The 19,059-nt window shown below is 46.1% G+C and overlaps 1 protein-coding gene across 3 annotated transcripts in view; it reads left to right on the top strand.

Annotated features, from left to right (window-relative positions):
* Window positions 1-2,356: 2,356 nt before the first annotated feature.
* The window catches only part of DDX52 (DExD-box helicase 52), a 135,178-nt gene continuing 118,475 nt past the window's right edge, over window positions 2,357-19,059 (top strand). For 2 of the 3 annotated variants that reach the window (XM_085649497.1, XM_085649496.1), the window contains exon 1: window positions 14,901-15,052. In XM_085649497.1, coding sequence (XP_085505623.1) covers window positions 14,966-15,052 — 87 coding nt within the window. In that variant the 5' untranslated portion in view covers window positions 14,901-14,965. Of the gene's footprint in view, window positions 2,487-14,900; window positions 15,053-19,059 lie in introns of those variants that run through there. The other variant, XM_085649498.1, reaches the window with a different exon arrangement.

Genomic DNA, 19,059 nt, shown 5'->3' with positions numbered 1-19,059 from the left:
GGGTGGGGAGAGAAAGCAGGCAAGTAGCGGGAGAGCAGGCAATGCGAGTGGGCTCCGCACACTCCCAGGACCGGAAGGCACGCGTGGGGTGAGACCGGCCTCGTCGACAATGTAGCGCGGCGGGGCCTGTGTCGCAGTTCGGCAGCAGCTTGCAAGAAAGGACATAGGGACACCACTAAGACCTCGTGGCCGGAAGACCCCGAGCGGTCTTCGACCCATTTATTTATACCCTCGGGACGAGCCCGCCCCGAGGGGTGTATGAGTGCGTGAGTGAACTGCAACATTGTCGGAGAGAGCCCGGATGGCTCTCTACACTCGGAGCCCGGGGTGCAACCATAGCACTTCACTGCACAAGGGAGACCTGCTTTGCCAACACTAGTGTAACTCGTTACCAGATTAAACCAGTGCTTTAAATGGGCCGGTACTCACCGGTACTGAGTACCGGCACTTCCAAATTGTTCCACCTTCAGTACCGGAACTTCTCCTTGGCCAGGGAGAGTACCGGTACTCTGGGGCAGTAGCCAGGCTTACATTAGGAAACGTGTAGCAACGTTGTTTGGCAGCTTCTGGCGACTGTCTTATCTCAGCCGCACCCGAAGGTCTTTAAAAGACCATTCACTTGCTAACGAGGCTTTGTTGTGTTTTCACCCCAGCATCTCCATACATATTGCTGGAAGAATCAGCATCACCCCCCCCACCCCCCCCCGAAATTATTAGTGGGCCCCCCACTGAAATTTGACTTTCGTTGCGCCCCTGCTGGCTACGAAAGGAGCCGTGAATGTGTGCATTGACAGACGAACCTAGATGGCGGCCAGTACCGATAACGCCTCGATTGAAACAAAACCTGCTGAGATTTTCTATTTACATAGCTCCTCTCACTCTTCTGCTTCGCCACCTAGAGATCCGGGTGATTACAGCACAAACCTCGAGGTGAAACAGGCGTCCTGTCGTAGTTTTGCAATCACGGGAACAGCAGTTTCAGAACATTTGCTAGTGAACCAAAATAATAGCTCAAAGAACTTTCTGGTCAGGACTCCTTTTACTTTTGGGCAGTCAGCAGGTAGCGCTACCCACACAATCCCAATGTAGCGCTACGCGCTAAATCCCAAATTGGTATGAATTCGAGAAATGTTTGTGCACCTTTCTCTTGCAGTCATAATGGAGCTGTATGAAACATGGGAAATAATGACATTGTGTGCTGTGTGCCTGTTGTCAGACTGAGAGTGGAGGGGGATGTCACTAATCATCAGGGTAAACGCATACATTTAAAGTACAGCTTGCATATTGCATTTGTAAAAATCAGTTTTAGCGAATGATGTGCGTGTTAGTGTCTGTGTGAGAACCTACCTGTATGTGTGTCACAGATGTGCACTATGAGCTGATATGGAAAAAAGTTATTCTATTTCAGCAGATTACGCTGATAACTTTTCAGTGCAATAGAGTTCTGTGCTGCATTGGATGCTCATCAACACATAATGAATAGGGCATGCCCAGGAAATGTGAATACGACTTCATATATTGGCACGGTGACGTTTTTTGTTTTTTTGCATATTTATATAGCGCGAACTCGACCCGAAGGTATTGGAGCGCTTTACATAGCACCGTATTTACATTACACATTCAGGCACGGGGAGATTACGCGATTTGCCCAGAATCACAGCATCTGGACGCGACCTCGAGGCTCGAACTCTGGTTTCCAGCACCAAAGTCGGCAGCGTAGCCGACGGACCACATCCTCTCCCCGTTATAGTGCCACTATGCACAGCGCTACATAAAACTCCTACATAAATAATTCAATACTTACCATGAAAATGCAACCTTATATCTTATATCAACTATGCAGTTTATATAATTTGTATTTCAGTGCCAGTGTCGGTGAAGTAAAATACACACAAACAATATCTATTTCTTCATCAACATTCCCAGATGTACTCCGAGAATATCTTGATCTCATTGGATGCTGGCACATTGCCCCGCCCCTAACCCCACCCAAAGTCCCGCCCATGTCCACAGCTCAATTTTTATGAGTACCTGCACTTATTTTTTCCCATTTAAAGCACTGGATTAAACTATCTTATTTTGTTTTATATCAAAAGAAGGCAGCAGCGCCGGCATTGAAACTGGAAGAAAGAAAATAATTTGTTTTCTATATATATTTATGTGAAGAAGCGTTACCAGCAAGATAACATCATTTCATTACCTCTACGTGTCTCGTCCCAGTCATTAAATTTCGGGGTGAACTCACCTCCCAAACAAGAAAAAAAACATAGGAGAATTCGAAAATTAAGTCTTGCCCACCATCTTGGGTGCTATATATAGGCTAGCATTCCCAGAATCCTCCTGTCGTCTTTTTCCTAGCTCCTATCAGGGTGAGAATGCGCACTTCTGAAGCATAGACTTCTTTTCACGACGGGTGACCTTCGCCTTCTGGGCTCGTGGTGTGGTGTATCTTCCTGTATCGTGAGATGAGGACGCGGACGGAAGAGGTTTGTATTAGGCTAGGGTGACCAGACGTCCCGGTTTTGCCCGGACGGTCCCCGTTTTTTGTGAAATGTCCCCGTGTCCCGACACTGTACTCCAATGGAGTCAAATGTCCCCGTTTTAGAACAGTGTCCGGGTTGAACAAAGAAATGTCCCGGTTTTTTACTGTTCCGGTTGCGCGCATGCTCTGTTTGCACAGCTTGGTGACGTCACTGAGGTGAGCGCTGTAGCAGGAAGGGAAATCCTTTGAAGAGAGACATGTTCTCTCGGGATTTCCCTTCTCTTTGTCTACACAGCGCCACCTACGTCATCATGCAGCTGGTTAGAACCACCTGTGACCGGCATGACCCTGATTTTACAGCCTGCAGCAAACAACTGTGACCCTGCTCTGCCTTAAAGCGAGCGAGGGTCGGACAGTCTCAAACTACAGCAGAATCCAGCAGCAGCTTCGTGACGCCTACCAGCACCGTCGGGACACTGCCTTGCATCAGAGCTGCATCATCCAGGAATCCTTGCCCTCCCAGCCTGCAAGCCCGCAACGTGTATTTTAACCCTGAGAGTTTTATCCGCACCAGTGCTGGCTTCCTGGGGGCGCCGTGTAGCGTTTCTTTCCCCCAGCAATTACCAGGCCTCACATAAATGTCAAGAGTGTGATTAATTATCTTCCTGGAGAGAGATCAGCATTTTGTATAGTTGAGGTTTTGACTTGGCTGAAGTTAGTGCAGAGGGTTAATATGCCTGCTGCAAAGAACGTGTACCAAGTAGATTACAGAGTGCATATGATGTAAACAGATCAGCAGGGTTACTGCTTTCAAAAGAGACATTTTTTTGCTACTTGCAATTTATAACTTAAAGTCCTAATATAGAATATTGAGCTATTAACTTTCATCCTAGAATTGCATACACACTGCAAAGTATACATTATAAGAACATTGATTAATGTTTCAAAAAGGGTTAATCTGGCTAGAAATCGATTCTTAATATTAAAGAAAACTCCCAACTATGCTGTTTCTTTTTCGACTCTGCGTTTGTGCTTCTCCACACCAAGCACTCTTAAACTATACTGCCTACCAGTATGGATGACATGTGACTCCTACACTTTCAGTCCTTTGGCTTATGTAACATTTCCTATACACTGATTTACACACGTATGATTGATTGTCTCTGTCTAATGTGTGTGTGATGCAAAGTGCTTGGACACCCTACACTGGTATGAGTGGCGCTATATATAATGCATCTGATAGAGTGTGGTTATGGTGACTTGGTCACTGTTAAAGGGTGCTAGTGAGAGAATCCGTGGTAGAGGTGGTCATTGGGGGGGGGCGCCAACAAACATTGTCGCACAGGGCGCCACCAGCACTAAAGCCAGCCCAGTCTTATATGTTCTAAACTATTTACTATGCTAATGTGCGTAAATGTTTCCACGTAAATAAAGCAAACATTATTTATATTTCAGTCAACTGCGCTGAACGTAGGGGGAGTGCTTTATGGGAAGGAGTATTCTACAAACAGCAGTATCTGATTTTGACGATGACAGAATGTGTGTGTGTGTATATGTGTGTATATATATATCTATCAAACTCGCTAGCGATGCACTCGTTCACTTCCTCGTGGCAAAAACAAGAGCACAAACTCCTCTTCGATTGTGCAATTTTCTTTATTGTTCAGTTAACAATCCCAATATATATACTTATCTAATAAGAAAACAAACTTGGACTAAAGCAAATGTTGAGGCAAAGTCTGTTTAAATGGAATTAATGCTTACTGCCGATAAAAGACCTCTGATTTGTCATCTGTAATGCTTCATCTCGGTCTTGGAGGGAGCTGTCGTAGTCCTTTTTCTATGTTTATCACAGCTGTCAAATAGTCCTACTTTTATGTCGGTGGTTACTGCAAATCGTAGTCCTACTTCTATGTCTATGACCTGTCCCCGTTTTTTGTTTTGAGAATCTGGTCACCCTATATTAGGCGCGCAGACTCACCTGAGCGCTGCCCCTAAATAGGAAGGCCGACATTCAGAGACGCGTCTCTCTCCTGAAAGCGGTGCATGCGCGATCACCAAATTACCACGCATGCGCAGAAAAGTCTCCGAAGATCGGCTTTCCTATTTAAAGACCAGCGCTCAGGTGGATGTGTACAGTTTCTGAGATTTTTTCATTATGATTACTCCTATTGTATTCTTGGCCTGGTGATTGCTTTGCTTTTTGTGCCATCATGGGGAAACATTATTTTAAGAGGAAGTATGTTCCTTCAATCTCTGCCTGCCCAGCTTCTCCTGACTTTTCTTAGTCGCTCCTTCACCCAAGAGAAATCTGAGTGGTGGGGAGAAGGTGCACGAGGAGAGAATTAAAAGGATTATGCTTTACACCCTAAGGGAATTTCAGAAGAGTGCTCCCAAAAAGACTGAGAAGCCCTTGTCTGATGCTCTGTCTGTTTCAAAACGTGTCCTCTGACTCGGATACTACGTTCCCTGTTCCAGAAGAGGAAGGGAAGCATATTTCTAAGGAGATGGTACCTAATGTTTTGCCCCACATCCGAGAGAGTATGGGCTTTGAGGCTGTCGACAGACCATCTACTTCTCAGGAGATCGTTCTTCGCCATAAACTCATCAATGCAGGCCTTCCGATTCATCAGTTGGTGATGGAGGCTATTAAACAAGATTGGAAAGATCCTGGAAAAATTGCCCTACCAAGATTCATGTCTAAACTATATTCGCTGGAGAACATGGGCACTCTTTTGCCAGACAAGACTGGTGGATATTGTGGTGGCTTGTTTGGTGGACAGATCCTTGGTGGCTGAAGAGAATATTTTAAAGGATCCTGCTGATAAAAAAGTGGATTCCTCCCTTAAAAAGGTCTTTGCAGGATCCGATGTAGACCTGAGAGCTGATATTTATGGGGTTTGTTACAGCTCAATCATGAATTATAGATTGTAAGGCATTTTTAAGGACATTTAAGAGAACACGGAGTGGTCCTATTTATTGGAAAGCATGACACAGCAGGTGGAGCTGCTTTCAGATATTTCTTTTGATGTGATTCTTCCAAGGCTTCGGGTTGTTCAAGATGTAAGTCATTCGGGCAACCTTCAAGCGTGCCAAGATATGAACATGCTTCAAAGAATCAAGGCAAGTCTTCTTCCTCTTGCTATTCTAGAAAGCATAAGCAGGACTCAAGGTCCAAACATTGGGAATCCTGACTATACCGAGCAGGAGGGAGTTGCCAAGCCACCAAGAGTTGTCAGTGGCATCAGAAAACTTTTCTCTGCCTGGAGTCAGATTACAACAGGCAGATGGGATCTCAACATTGTGAGAATAGGTTATTCGAACCAGTTACAAACTATGCCTCAAACTCTGGGGACCATATTTACACCCCTGTCCAAGAACCCCCTCAAGAGGAAACCCCTGTCCAAAGGAATAGCAGCTGTGATCGATTCAAGAGAGGGGTCAGGGCAAATAATATTTTTTCTGGTGGAGAAGACTTCAGGAGGATTCTGTCTTGTAATAGACTTGAAACAGTTGCATTTCGGTGTACAAGACCACAAATTCATGATGGAGACCTTACAGAGGATTATCCAATTAATTCCTCCCAGTCACTTTATGATCGTTTTGGATGTGATGGATGCCTATCTGCATATCCCAATTGCCAAGGCCCATTAGAAATATTTGAGGTCTCTTGTGGGCAAGCACCACTGACAGTGCATGGCTCTACTGTTTGGTATGAGGTCAGCGCCTCGGGTCTTCACAAAGATGATGGCACCAGTCATTGCTCATGTTCATCTTCCGGTCTTTCCTTATTTAGATGACTGTCCATTTCACTCTGCTTTGGAGGAAATCATGTTTCAGTTTCTAGAATAAAGAAAGATAGTAATAAGCAGACTGGGTTTGCCATTGAATGTACCCAAGGGTCAGTTGATCCTATCCAGAGATTGGATTTTCATCGGAGCAAGATTTCAAACCGACTTAGGGAAGGTAACTCTTCCGGAGAAAAGGATTTCTCATCTTTAGCATCTGATCATACCTCTTTTCAGCAAGTCCAATGTCATGACCAGGCATTGTATTTAAATACAGAGTCATATATCAGCCTGTGTGTACACAGCTGAGTGAGCCCATCTGCATTTGCTCCCTCTTCTGTGGCATTTTTCCTCTCAAATTTCAGTGCCAGGACATCAAGATTTCTCTTTATCCAGGTACTGGTTTGGTGGATGGACTCTCAAAATCTTCGCAGGGGAGTGGAGATACAGCCTCAACATCCAGTGATTTTAAACATGGATGCGAGCCAAGTAAGATGGGGGACAACGATTATCCATCAGACATTTCAGTTCAAATGGTCAATTTTAGAAAGGAAGAGATCGTCCAATTGGAGAGAGCTGACAGTGATTCGTAGAGCTCTCATTCAGTTCAGGACCTTGGTTTATCAAAAGAATGTTCTAGTGAGAACGGACAATACAGTGTTGGTGGCTCATGTCAATCATCAAGGAAGCACTCGCTCCAGCTCTCTGAATCAGGTGGCAACTGCTCTAGCTCTTGGGCAGAAAGGACTCTTTTGAGTCTGTCGGCAGTAGTGTAGACAACAAACAGGCAGATTGCCTGAGCAGAAACTGCACTTCTTCAAATAACCTATCATTGTCCAAGGCTACTTCCAGGAATAAATTTGGGAGGTTCGAGACTCCAGTTTTCGACCTGTTTGCCTCAAGGAGTAATGCCAAGGTTCCCAGGCTCTGCTCTCAGTTTCAGGAAGAAGGAGCTTGTGGATGGATGCTTTACAGATGAAGTGGATCAGGAGGTTACTGTATTCCTTTCACCTTTTCCTCTCATCACAAGGGTTTTGCTCAAGGTTCAACAGGAAGAGGTAAATGTGATTGCAGTGGTTCCTTTCTGGCCTCACTGGTCTTGGTTCCCGATATTGCAGTCGATGGCCAGGGCTGCTCCTGGATTCTTCTTCTGTTTCCCTCTCCGCTTGAGACCTCCCCTCGACCTTTTCCTATACCGTTGAGTTTGTTGGTTTGGAGGATGAAAAGATGAATCTGTAAAAGCAAGGGATTATGGCCACTCTGGTAAACATAATTCATAGATCCAGGAGACCATCTACCATTAAAGCCTACTTTAAGCACTAGGCTTCGTTCCGCAAATGGTGTTTATTACATGCTTTATTACCCCCATCTTGTGGTCTCTCTTCTGTTTTGCAGATTTTTTGTTTTTTTTAACAATTCTTTTTATTAAAGTTATGGAAAACATACTGTTTTGCAGTTTTTAATGCAGGCCTTCATCTTAATCTTCCTATTTCTATGCTGAAATCTCAGTGGTTTCAATTAAGGTATTTAGAGAGAAACAAATAGATTTCTTGGTTTACAGGACATATAGGAGTTCCTCAATATCTAAGCTTGTTCTTCATCCTCGTTCACCTTCTTGGGATCTTCCTACTGTACTTAAGGCTCTTCAGCTTTCTCCGTTTGAACTTCTGGATTCTGTAGATCTCAAATTTCGTTCCTTTAAAGTCTGCGTTTTGCTAGCTAACACATCAGCATGGAGAATTAGGGCATTCGCTTTGCTCTGTCGCCCTCCTTTTCTAAGGTTTTTTCAGGATGAAGTGATTGTAAGACTAACCCTATCTCCAAGATGTGAGAAGCTGGCCTGATATATGATGTTCACTTATGAAAGTGGGCACCCTGCACCAGTCCAGACAGCCCTTATGGTGATTTAAGAGGTCTTAGACAATCTTAGAAAGCTCTCTGAGTGATAGCTGTGGAGAGCAGCCTTCAGGCATAGTCCAGAAGGAGTATAAAGCATCTCATTTGACCAGAATGCAATCTTATATGTATAGATTAAGTGAAAAAGAACCACACAAGGTATCTATAAAAAATATGTATTTATTATATAATACTCTCTAACACATACACAAATCTCTTACCCAGAGATATGCACAATGCACACAATACTTTGCAAAGAAATCAAGTAAATAGCACAAAATACACAGTGGGCTCTAAGGGGGACCAAACCTCATACTAAGAAAGTGGTATAAGAACCACGACTCGAGTCAGGATGATGTTGATAGGACGTAGAAGTGCTGGGGACCCAAGAAGTTGAGTGACTAGGAACCCTACGGAGAACCCCTATGAAAACATTGTGAGCAGTCTTGGCATCTGACTAGTCTTATACGCTGAGTAGGGCTTGGCCAGGAGGCCGTCAAGGCCAGAGGCTTTCCCCATCATGAGTTGTTCAATTACAGTCACAAGTTCTTCCAGCATCATGGGTCCCTCCATAGCCATTCTCAGGGTGTGGGTGAGCTTGGAGAGGTGTAGGTTCACTAAACATTGAGCCACCTCCAACTCGGATTGGTCAGCAGGGGGAGTGTACAGGGACTGGTAATTTTACATGAAGATATAATTGATATCAACTTGGGTGTCTTCACCAATTCATCGGGATTCGCGCAAATAGGCGGGTTAGCTTGTTCAGCTTTGAGGAGCCAGGCTTCTAGGTGTCCTGCACTGTCGCCTTGGCCGTGTTTTTTAATGACATATTCTCAGTAACGTATGTTGTGCAAAATGTGCATCATATGCTACTCTACTAGAGTTGTGATGAGTATCAGGTCTGTGGCGACCTGCCACTCTGCGATCCAGATCTACTGTTTAAGTGCATTGAGTTCCCTTTAGAGCCTCTTTTTAATGCCGTAAGTGGTGTGTATACAATGCCCCTGGAGCACTACATTAAACGCATTCCACTTCACCCTCCAGGAGCACGTCGACTGCCTTAAGCGTAAAGTATTGGTCTATGTGTGTCCGAATCTCGGAGTAATACAGGTTGTCACGGAGCACTTCCACCAGCAGTTGCCATGTAGTGATCCGGGGTTGAATTCGGATCCATTGCAAGGTGATCAACAGAGAGTTGGGATCTGATGCCATCTGTTCCAGTTATTGGGCCTCCTCAGCCATCAGTAGTGTCCCCTAAGAACATATCCAGAGGAGTGTGGGCCTCTTCTACTGGGGAATAAAAGGAAAATTCCCTGACACCTAGGTGAAGACCCCATCAAAAATCTTGGAGTTGGTACTGATGCACACAGGACACAACTTTGCCTGCCGGTGCAGCTCAGTGGGCTCGCATAATGGGAGGTGAGACCTATCCTTGTCTTAGTCCTGCACCATATTGAAATCCCCTCCCCACAAACGGCCTTCCACAACAAACTGGAGGCGGAGAGGGGTCAGACCATCCAGGAACTGCATTTGTTGCACATTAGAGTATACACAGTAGCTAGGACCAGTGCTCTACCCTCAAGTGTGCCCTCTAACACTGTGTAACAGCCCTCAGGGTCCATATGGTCCCTGAGTGTGTGTAACATAAGGGACCACCAGCGCTATTCACAATGCTGTGCCCCAGCACAATGAGGATTAGGTTGTGCCATAAGCTGTCCATGTCACTTCTGCTTCAGTTTCAAGAGCTTCAAATGTTTTTCCTGTATTAGGGCTATCTGAAACTGGTATCTTCTAAAGTATAAGTGGATCCGGTGTCTCTTGGAGGTTGAACTCAGACTTCTAATATTCCAGAGGATGCACCGGAGGGTAGCCACCAGCGTATTGCATAGTGTGTGTGCTTTATTGCTTTCCCTCCCCACCCCAGGCTTGCCAGGTGCACCCCACTCCAACTACTCAGCTATGTCTTAGTCCAAGGTTGTTTTGGTGTGGGCTATTTCGGCCCGCCCTGAGTTAATGCCGCATTGGCTTGGCAGTCTTGTGCCAGTCAGTGAGCCACAGACCACCTATTAATACAAGTACAAGTTTGTTCAGTGATTCATGGCCCTACTGTGATCATTGCAGCCCAGCATACACATAGCAGATATAGAATTTGCATACTTCACTCATCAAATGAGTTTGTCTGCAGTCCTTGGAGTGATCAGGGGCCGTACATGAGTCCTCCATGTTCATACTCTCTGCTTTCTCCACCAGCACTGTCCAGGGCCAGACTGTCCGAGTCTGTGGAGGCCCTGGAGGAGTGCAGATGGATCAGGTAATCCAAGATCAAGACTCTTTCTGTGGAAGCTCGCTCTTTTGTAGGCTTAATCATTGACCGTTTGTGGCCCGCCTGGGACTCTTGCTGTTCGTCTCCTCTGCGTGGCCTGAGCCAGATCTCGTCCGAGATGTCCACTGCTATGGTTTCCAGCCAGTGCCAAACCTCCTGGGGGGAGGGGGATTAGAAAAAATATGTTTTTCTATTGTGGACTACTCATAGCTTGTTGGGGAAAAGTAGGCTATACAGAAGTTCCAGTTGATGCAGCTTCCATTTGACCAACAGAAAGACCCACTCTGTCTCTGAATTTCCGTTGTATAGCACGGGAACATTTGCACCATGTCTTCACCTATGTGCCACGTGCCATTCTTCTGTGCACACCGAAGGATCGGTCGCTGTACCTATAATTAATCAGCATTGTAACCATTGCATGTGGTGACGCACCAGGCGAGGGCACCCTTCCAAGAACTCTGTGGGTCCGCTCCACGGATGACAGTGTCGTGGGGCAACCACTGTACACCTCAGCTATCAGCCAGTCCTCAAGCTACAATTCGGGGCTGTGACCCTCTGTTCCCCCCGGCAGTCCCACAATTCTTAAGTTATTTCATTGCGACCTACTTTTAGCATCCTCTGATTGGCTGTGAAGTTTCTGAATGTCTAGACACTGTTCCTTAACTGTGTGTTTTCAAAGCTTTAACTGTTTGGATGGTCTCACGTATTGCCAGCTCCCGGTCTTTCACCTGCTTGTTCAGTTTCTTGTTGTCTTCCCACAGCAAGGCAATGTTGATCACCACTGTGTCAATCTTTGTATCGGGGCAGCTTTCGTGTCCAGTATATATCGCGGAATCTCTGTGAGCTTAGGGGAGTGTGCATCTTTTTGGCTTCAAGTGACTAGAGAAACGGTCTGTCTGTGGCCGGCAGCTGGTTGGCGGGAGTATCCTTCATTTTAATAAACCAGAAACACGTGTCTAGAGATCAGCACTATCTGAGCCAACCTTGGCGAAACACTCGAAAATATCGGAACGATCTACAAGAGACTGCATTACCCAGAATGCCAGGGGCGAACCTTGCCTGAGAGGTCAGAGGTGTTCTCCCACATCCTATTTTTTATTTAAAGTACTCCCGTGAGTCATTGAGCTGACGAGCTCATGGATGAAGCACCTGCGCGCTAGTGAGAGGTACCGGACCTGATAAAATGTGTGGCAGCCTACTCAGCAAACCCCAAAATATAAGACTGTAATCTCTACTGATGACGGTTAATAAACCAGAAACACGTGTCTAGAGATCAGCACTATCAGCGCCAACCTTGGTGAAACACTCAAAAATATTGGAGCGATCTACAAGCGACTGCATTACCCAGAATGCCAGGGGCGAACCTTGCCTGAGAGGTCAGCGGTGTGCTCCCACATCCTGTTGTCTATTTAAAGTACCTCTGTGAGTCAATGAGCTGACGAGCTCGTGGATGAAGCACCTGCGCGCCAGTGAGAGGTACTGAACCTGATATAATGTTGGGCAGCCTACTCAGCTAACCCCAAAATATAAGACTGTAATCTCTACTGATGACGGTTAATAAACCAGAAACACGTGTCTAGAGATCAGCACTATCTGCGCCAACCTTGGCGATACACTCGAAAATATCGGAGCGATCTACAAGAGACTGCATTACCCAGAATGCCAGGGGCGAACCTTGCCAGAGAGGTCAGCGGTGCGCTCCCACATCCTGTTGTCTATTTAAAGTACTCCCGTGAGTCATTGAGCTGATGAGCTCGTGGATGAAGCACCTGCGCGCCAGTGAGAGGTACTGAACCTGATATAATGTTTGGCAGCCTACTCAGCAAACCCCAAAATATAAGACTGTAATCTCTACTGATGACGGTTAATAAACCAGAAACACGTGTCTAGAGATCAGCACTATCTGCGCCAACCTTGGCGATAGACTCGAAAATATCGGAGCGATCTACAAGAGACTGCCTTACCCAGAATGCCAGGGGCGAACCTTGCCTGAGAGGTCAGCGGTGTGCTCCCTCATCCTGTTGTCTATTTAAAGTACTCCCGTGAGTCATTGAGCTGATGAGCTCGTGGATGAAGCACCTGCGCGCCAGTGAGAGGTACCGGACCTGATATAATGTTTGGCAGCCTACTCAGCAAACCCCAAAATATAAGGCTGTAATCTCTACTGATGACGGTTAATAAACCAGAAACACATGTCTAGAGATCAGCACTATCTGCGTAACCTTGGCGAAACACTCGAAAATATCGGCACGATCTACAAGAGACTGCATTACCCAGAATGCCAGGGGTGAACCTTGCCTGAGAGGTCAGCGGTGTGCTCCCACATCCTGTTGTCTATTTAAAATACTCCCGTAAGTTATTGAGCTAACGAGCTCGTGGATGAAGCACTTGCACGCCAGTCAGAGGTACCGGACCTGATATAATGTTTGGCAGCCTACTCAGCAAACCCCAAAATATAAGACTGTAATCTCTACTGATGACGGTTAATAAACCAGAAACACGTGTCTAGAGATCAGCACTATTTGCGCCAACCTTGGCAAAACACTCGAAAATATCGGAGCGATCTACAAGAGACTGCATTACCCAGAAAGCCAGGGATAAACCTTGCCTGAGAGATCAGCGGTGTGCTCCCACATCATGTTATCCTTCATCTTGTGTGCTGGTCCCAATAATGATGATAATTTGGACACACACCTGGCCTCAGGATGGGCCCTACCCTGCTCCCAGGCGTGCGAGCACCCTGCAGTCGCTCTCATGTTGCCACCCGCGAGCCAGTGCACCCTCAACTCTACAAGGGGAGCAGGGGCACCTCCACCCAGCGCAGGTAGGTTGCCCATGATGATCTCACTGCAGCATGGCTGCCATCTTGGCTAGGTGGCCGCGGCTCACTGGAAGATTTCTGATGCGGTCCGCAGACAGCATCTCGTGCTGTTTTGAACGTTCAACATCCGCTACCCGCAGCTTCGGCCTGCATGGTCCACACTGCCCAGGCTATTACAATCCGTTATTTGCAGGATATCTAGCAAAGCAGGGCTGTCTGCCTGGGGCCTTCTTAGCAGTGCTTCCTATGTCATTAAGCCCATGGCCAAACCCAAACATTACAGACTTAAGCATATATGTTTGTTCTTGTTCACGTTTTATGAAGCATTTGTGTTGTAGTTTAATATGCGACTTTTATATTAATGTCATTTTCTAAGATGTATCCTACAATTTACGTCACATTTGTTTATGTATTTAATAGTTTACCCTATTCCTTCCCTTCCCCCCCCATTCTCCTTTCACCTTTTGATGCATTCCTGCATTTCATGACTGTTGGAATGCTCAGGAATCCGTTGTTCCGTTGGGCTTGGCGTTTAGAACTGTCAGGGTTGTCATACAATAAATATCTTCTTAGTAATCCTTGTCTTTGGACTTATTTTACAATATTTAAATGCATGGGTGTGCATCATAACGGCATTAGTGAATTGTAATTTTTTTCTGTTTAAGTCAATAGCTTGTTTATTGGATATACCACAAAATGTAACGACTGGGAAGAGGACGAGGGACGTAGAGGTAATGCTCTGATTACTTACCGGTAATGAAGTGAACTCTCTGACAACCCTTGACTGTCACTGAGTGATTCACTAGCTGAAGGTTGTCAATGGACTGTGCAATGACTGTAGGCTGCTCCTGATGCACAACTATTCTTCGTCACGCATATTAAGAAAAGTTTGTGCTTTATTGGAATGAGACATTTGGCAATGTTTCATGTTGAGACTGCATATTTCAGGACAGAGGACGGGTATTAGTCCATGTGAAGTTTTAACCTAGAAGGACTGCTTCAGATTTGTAGTGGCTTTTAGGAAGCACAAGAAAGCTTTGTAACCAGGAAGAAGGAATCATACATGGAGACCATTCACTCATGCTTCCCAATGTATTCCTTCTTGCACATTATATTTATGTTTGCTGAGATGTAAAACAATATTAACTAATGTTTTTGTGCAACACACAAAATAAAAAATAAGCCATTACACTGTTAACTGGTTATTTAAATGACTCACGTTAGTTCTTAAATGTCCGTGCTCTGCAAATAAATAATATAAAGCCTATATTTCCATTCCACTAATGTATTTAACTGATATGATAACTGAAGAAACAAAGTCAACATCGTATTTTAGCAATTTTACAGTGCAGCATTTTCTAAGGGGCGTTTTGAAGGGAATAAGCAAAGAAAAGAGGGTTAACGCTTTCTGGTTACTTCTTGTTAAGCTATTTTACACCAGTTTATAATGTGTGCAGGGAAATGTGGTTTTAGGTTAAGGCACAGCTGTACATAGTGACAGACGATAGTTTGGCAGTAAAGTGAAGGATTCCAAAATCAGTCATTTAGCGCTCTAGTTCTTTGTTAGAAATTCTCGACCTATTCTTGTAGTCTTTCTTTAGTTTCTGTGGCTCGCATGCTGGCTGGTTGCTGCCCCGGAGCATGCTGGTATCGGCATGGATGCCTTCGATCTGTTCCGAAAGCTCGGAGCAGGGGCTAAGTTTGACGTGAGGCGCTTCAGCGGGGATGCGGAGCGGTTCAAGGTGAGGTCTGCTACGGTTAGCAGTGGAGCTAGAAGTTGGTATATGGATTTTCACTGCGAGTTTTCCGGTAGAGAACTTGGATTGTTTTGAAGGTCTACTCAGTGCACACAGAAGGATCAGTGACGTTTTGGGGCACTCTTAAAAAGAGGGCTAATGTCGAGGTTCAGGTCTAGAATGAGAAAGTCACTTAGTTCTCATATGACCGCCATAGGTGGTACGAGCCTACCAAACGGGGGTCCGCTACAGATATTCTGCTAAATAATAAATTAGAGAGCGCTCCGGGAAGTCTTCGATGGATCATTGAGCACTCTGAAAGTTAGTGTTTGTTTTTGTTTTGGGAGGGGAATGAGCCAGAAGCTATGAGTTGATCAGCTAACTAACTGATGAGGTTTCTACGCAATGAGACAATCTTTGAAGACCAGGGAAGGCCTTACGATCTTTGAAGACCAGAGAAGGCCATGGTTTATAATAAAATGTGGTGCCCAGTGCTTGAAATCTAAATATTGAAGTACAGGTACTCCTTGTTACAGAGTACCTATTTGGTACTGATAAGTGTCGTTACTCGCTCATTAAAAGCATTGGAGCAGTGCTGTCCCTTCCACATTAAAGTTGTGCATGTACTGAGTACCTGATATAGTACCTGCTCACTTAAGCACCAGTGGTGCCACTGTGCACGCTGGCAAGTATGTGAGCTGATCACCGTCCATTGAGTGAGTAAAAACACCTTACCTTAAGGATCTATAGTGATTGATACCTAAAAGTGATATATAATATGATTTACCTGCATATATGTATCTGCGTTGTTCTCATTTTCCCTTGTCTTTTCCCCCCATCCTTCCCTAGTGAACCTGTGCGTGTGATACTTTGTGTGCTGTCCTTAACATTTGGTATGGGAAATTGTAGAAGTGGGCAGTTGGGTTTAACAGAATTATGCTACTAAGTTAGCTTGTGTAAAGAAGAGTTAAGTGGTGCGTTTCTCACCTAGCCTTGGTCATCACAACATATACTATAGACTCTGCTGCTGCAAACCTTGGTCTTGTGGAAAGTCTGGTAATGCGAGACTTTTGGAGCATGAATCAATCAGCGTTTATAAAGCGTGGCTACTTTCCCATGAGGGTCTCAACGCGCTGGGGGAGGCTGCTGATCCATCTGAGTGCTGGGGTTCAGATGTAGAGCCAGGTCTTGAGGTCCTTCCGGAATTGGGTCAGCGACGGGGATTGTCTGAATTGGAGAGGCAGGGTTTTCCAGGTTTTGGCGAGGTAGTAGATGTATCTTTCTCCTGTTCTAGTCTTGTAGATCCAAGGGACAGTGGCTAGGGCCAGCTGGGCAGAGCGGAAGCATCTGGTGGGTACGTGGAATGAGAGGCGGGTGTTCAGGTATGCTGGTCATGCGTCATGGAGGGCTTTGAAGCGATGCATGAAGAGCTTGAAAGTGATTCTTTTGTTGGCTGGGAGCCAGTGGAGTTCTTAGAGGTGTTCGGTGATATGGCTGCGGCGAGGGATGTCAACGTCAGTCTAGCTGCAGCATTTTGGACGTTCTATAGTTTCCTGAGGAGTTTCTGGGTGACGCCGGAGTAGAGTGCATTGTCGTAGTCTAGTCTGCTGCTGAGTGAGTAAGTGCGTGGGTGACCGTTTTTCTGGCTTCAGTGGGGATCCATCTGAATGTCTTTCGAAGCAGGCGGAGCGTGTGGAAGCATGATGAGGAGACGGCGTTGATCTGACAGTTCATTGTCAGCGAGGAGTCCGGTATGATGCAGAGGTTTCTTGCGTAGTCTGTGGGGGCCCAGTGCGGAGGGCCACCAGGAGTCATCCCAAGCTGAAGGTGTGGGTCCCAGGATGAGGACTTCGGTCTTCTCCAAGTTGAGTTTGAGGCAACTGTCACCCAGCTGGCGACGGCCTTCATCCCGCTATAGAAGTTGTTTCTCGCGGTTGTGGGCCTGTTGGCTAGGGAGAGGATCAGTTGGGTGTCGTCGGCGAAGTAGACAATGTTGAGTCTGTAGTCCTTGACGAAGGCTGCAAGAGGGGCATGTAGACATGGAAGAGGGTGGGGCTCTGGGAGGAGCCCTAGGGTATGCCGCAGCTGGTCTTCGTGAGTTTGGAGAGGAATAGAGGTAGTCCGACTCGCTGTGTTCAACCGGTGAGGAAGGATTGGATCCAGTCCAGGGCTTTGTCACGGATGCTGGCGTCGTGGAGTCTCGTGATTAGGGTGCGGTGGGAGACAGTGTCGAAGGCAGCCAAGAGTTCCATAAAGATGAGGGCTGCGGTTTCGCCCCGGTCGAGGAGGGAGTGGATGTGGTCAGTGGTGGCGAGAAGTGCAGTCTCGGTGCTGTGGTTGCTTCTGAAGCCGGATTAGGAGATGTCCAGGGAATGGTTTGCTTCGATGAACTCTGAGAGTTGGGCAATGATGGCCTTCTTGATGACCTTAGCTGGGAAGGGCAACAGGGAGATAGGTCTGAAGTTCTTGAGGTCTGATGGGTCGGCGGATGGTTTCTTTAGCAGAGGGTTGATCTCGGCCTGTTTCCAGTTGTCGAGGAAGGTGGCAGTCTTGATGGAGCAGTTGATGGTGCGGCAAAGCTCGGGGGCGATGGCAGTGGCTGCTCTATGGAAGATGTGGTGCGGGGATCAGTACGAGGGGGCTCCGGAGTGGATGCTTTTCATGGTCTTGAGTGTGTCATCTGTGGGATTCAGTTGAGCAGGATCTGTTAGGGCAGGGGTCTTCAAACAGTGGGGCGCGACCCCCAGGGGGGCCGTGGAGTGATGCAAAGGGGGTCGTGCCTTCCCAGTCACACTTCTGCCCAGGCCCAAGGGCTTCAGCCCCCCCCCCCCCCCTTCCCCGTCCTGTGTCTCAGCCCGGGCTGCTGCAGTGAAACTTGAGCTGCTGGGGGCTCAGCTGGGCAGTGTCTGGATTCCTATCTCCGGCACCCCCGTGTTTTTTCACAGGTCTTTAAAGACCATTTAACATGCCTTTGTAAACTGCTTACAGAGGCTTAGGTTTTTTTGCTGGTTCCAGTACCCCCTGGGTCCCCACTGTGCCTATTCCTTACATTTGGATTTTACATTCACTGCCGTAGTGTGAGAATGCATTAAAGGAATACAAAGTTGGCTTCCTGGGGGCGCCGTGAGTGAAAGTTTATTGTGCTTTTGAAGCACCTGCTGCAGCGTTTCTTTCCCCAGCAATTACCAGGCCTCACATAAATGTCAAGATAACTTGTGTGATTAATTATCTTCCTGGAGAGAGATCAGAATGTTGTATAGTTGAGGTTTTGACTTGGGTGATGTTAGTGCAGAGGGTTAATATGCCTGCTACAAAGAACGTGTACCAAGTAGATTACAGAGTGCGTATGATGTGAAGAGATCAGCAAGTTACTGCTTTCAAAAGAGACATCCTTTTGTTACTTGCAATTTATAACTTAAAGTCCTAATAGAGAATAGTGAGCTATTAACTTTCATCCTAGAACAGCATACACACTGCAAAGAATACATTATTAGACCATTGATTAATGTTGCAAAAAGGGTTAATTTGGCTAGAAATCAATTCTTATTATTAAAGGAAACTCCCAACTATGCTGTTTCTTTTTCGACTCTGAGTTTGTGCTTCTCCACACCAAGCACTCTTGAACTATACTGCCTACCAGTATGGATGACATGTGACTCCTATACTTTTAGTCCTTTGGCTTATGTAACATTTCCTATACACTGATTTAAACACTTATGATTGATTGTCTCTGTGTAATGTGTGTGTGATGCAAAGTGCTCGGACACCCTACACTGGTATGAGTGGCACTATATAACTAATTCAATGCATCTGAGAGTGTGGGGTTATGGAGACTTGGTCACTGTTAAAGGGTGCTAGTGAGAGAATCCGTGGTGGGGGTGGTCATTGTGGGGGGCACCAACAAACATGGTCGCACAGGGCACCACCAGCACTAAAGCTGGCCCTGGGAAGTATGCACAGATAAGCGCTGAAAATACCGCTTTAGGTGACTGTTTTTTTTTGTACCGACTGGG

The sequence above is a fragment of the Triturus cristatus genome, chromosome 3_2, assembly GCF_964204655.1.
Source record: "Triturus cristatus chromosome 3_2, aTriCri1.1, whole genome shotgun sequence".
In the NCBI taxonomy this organism is placed as follows: Eukaryota; Metazoa; Chordata; class Amphibia; order Caudata; family Salamandridae; genus Triturus; species Triturus cristatus.
This window is presented reverse-complemented; position numbering and strand designations above follow the sequence as displayed.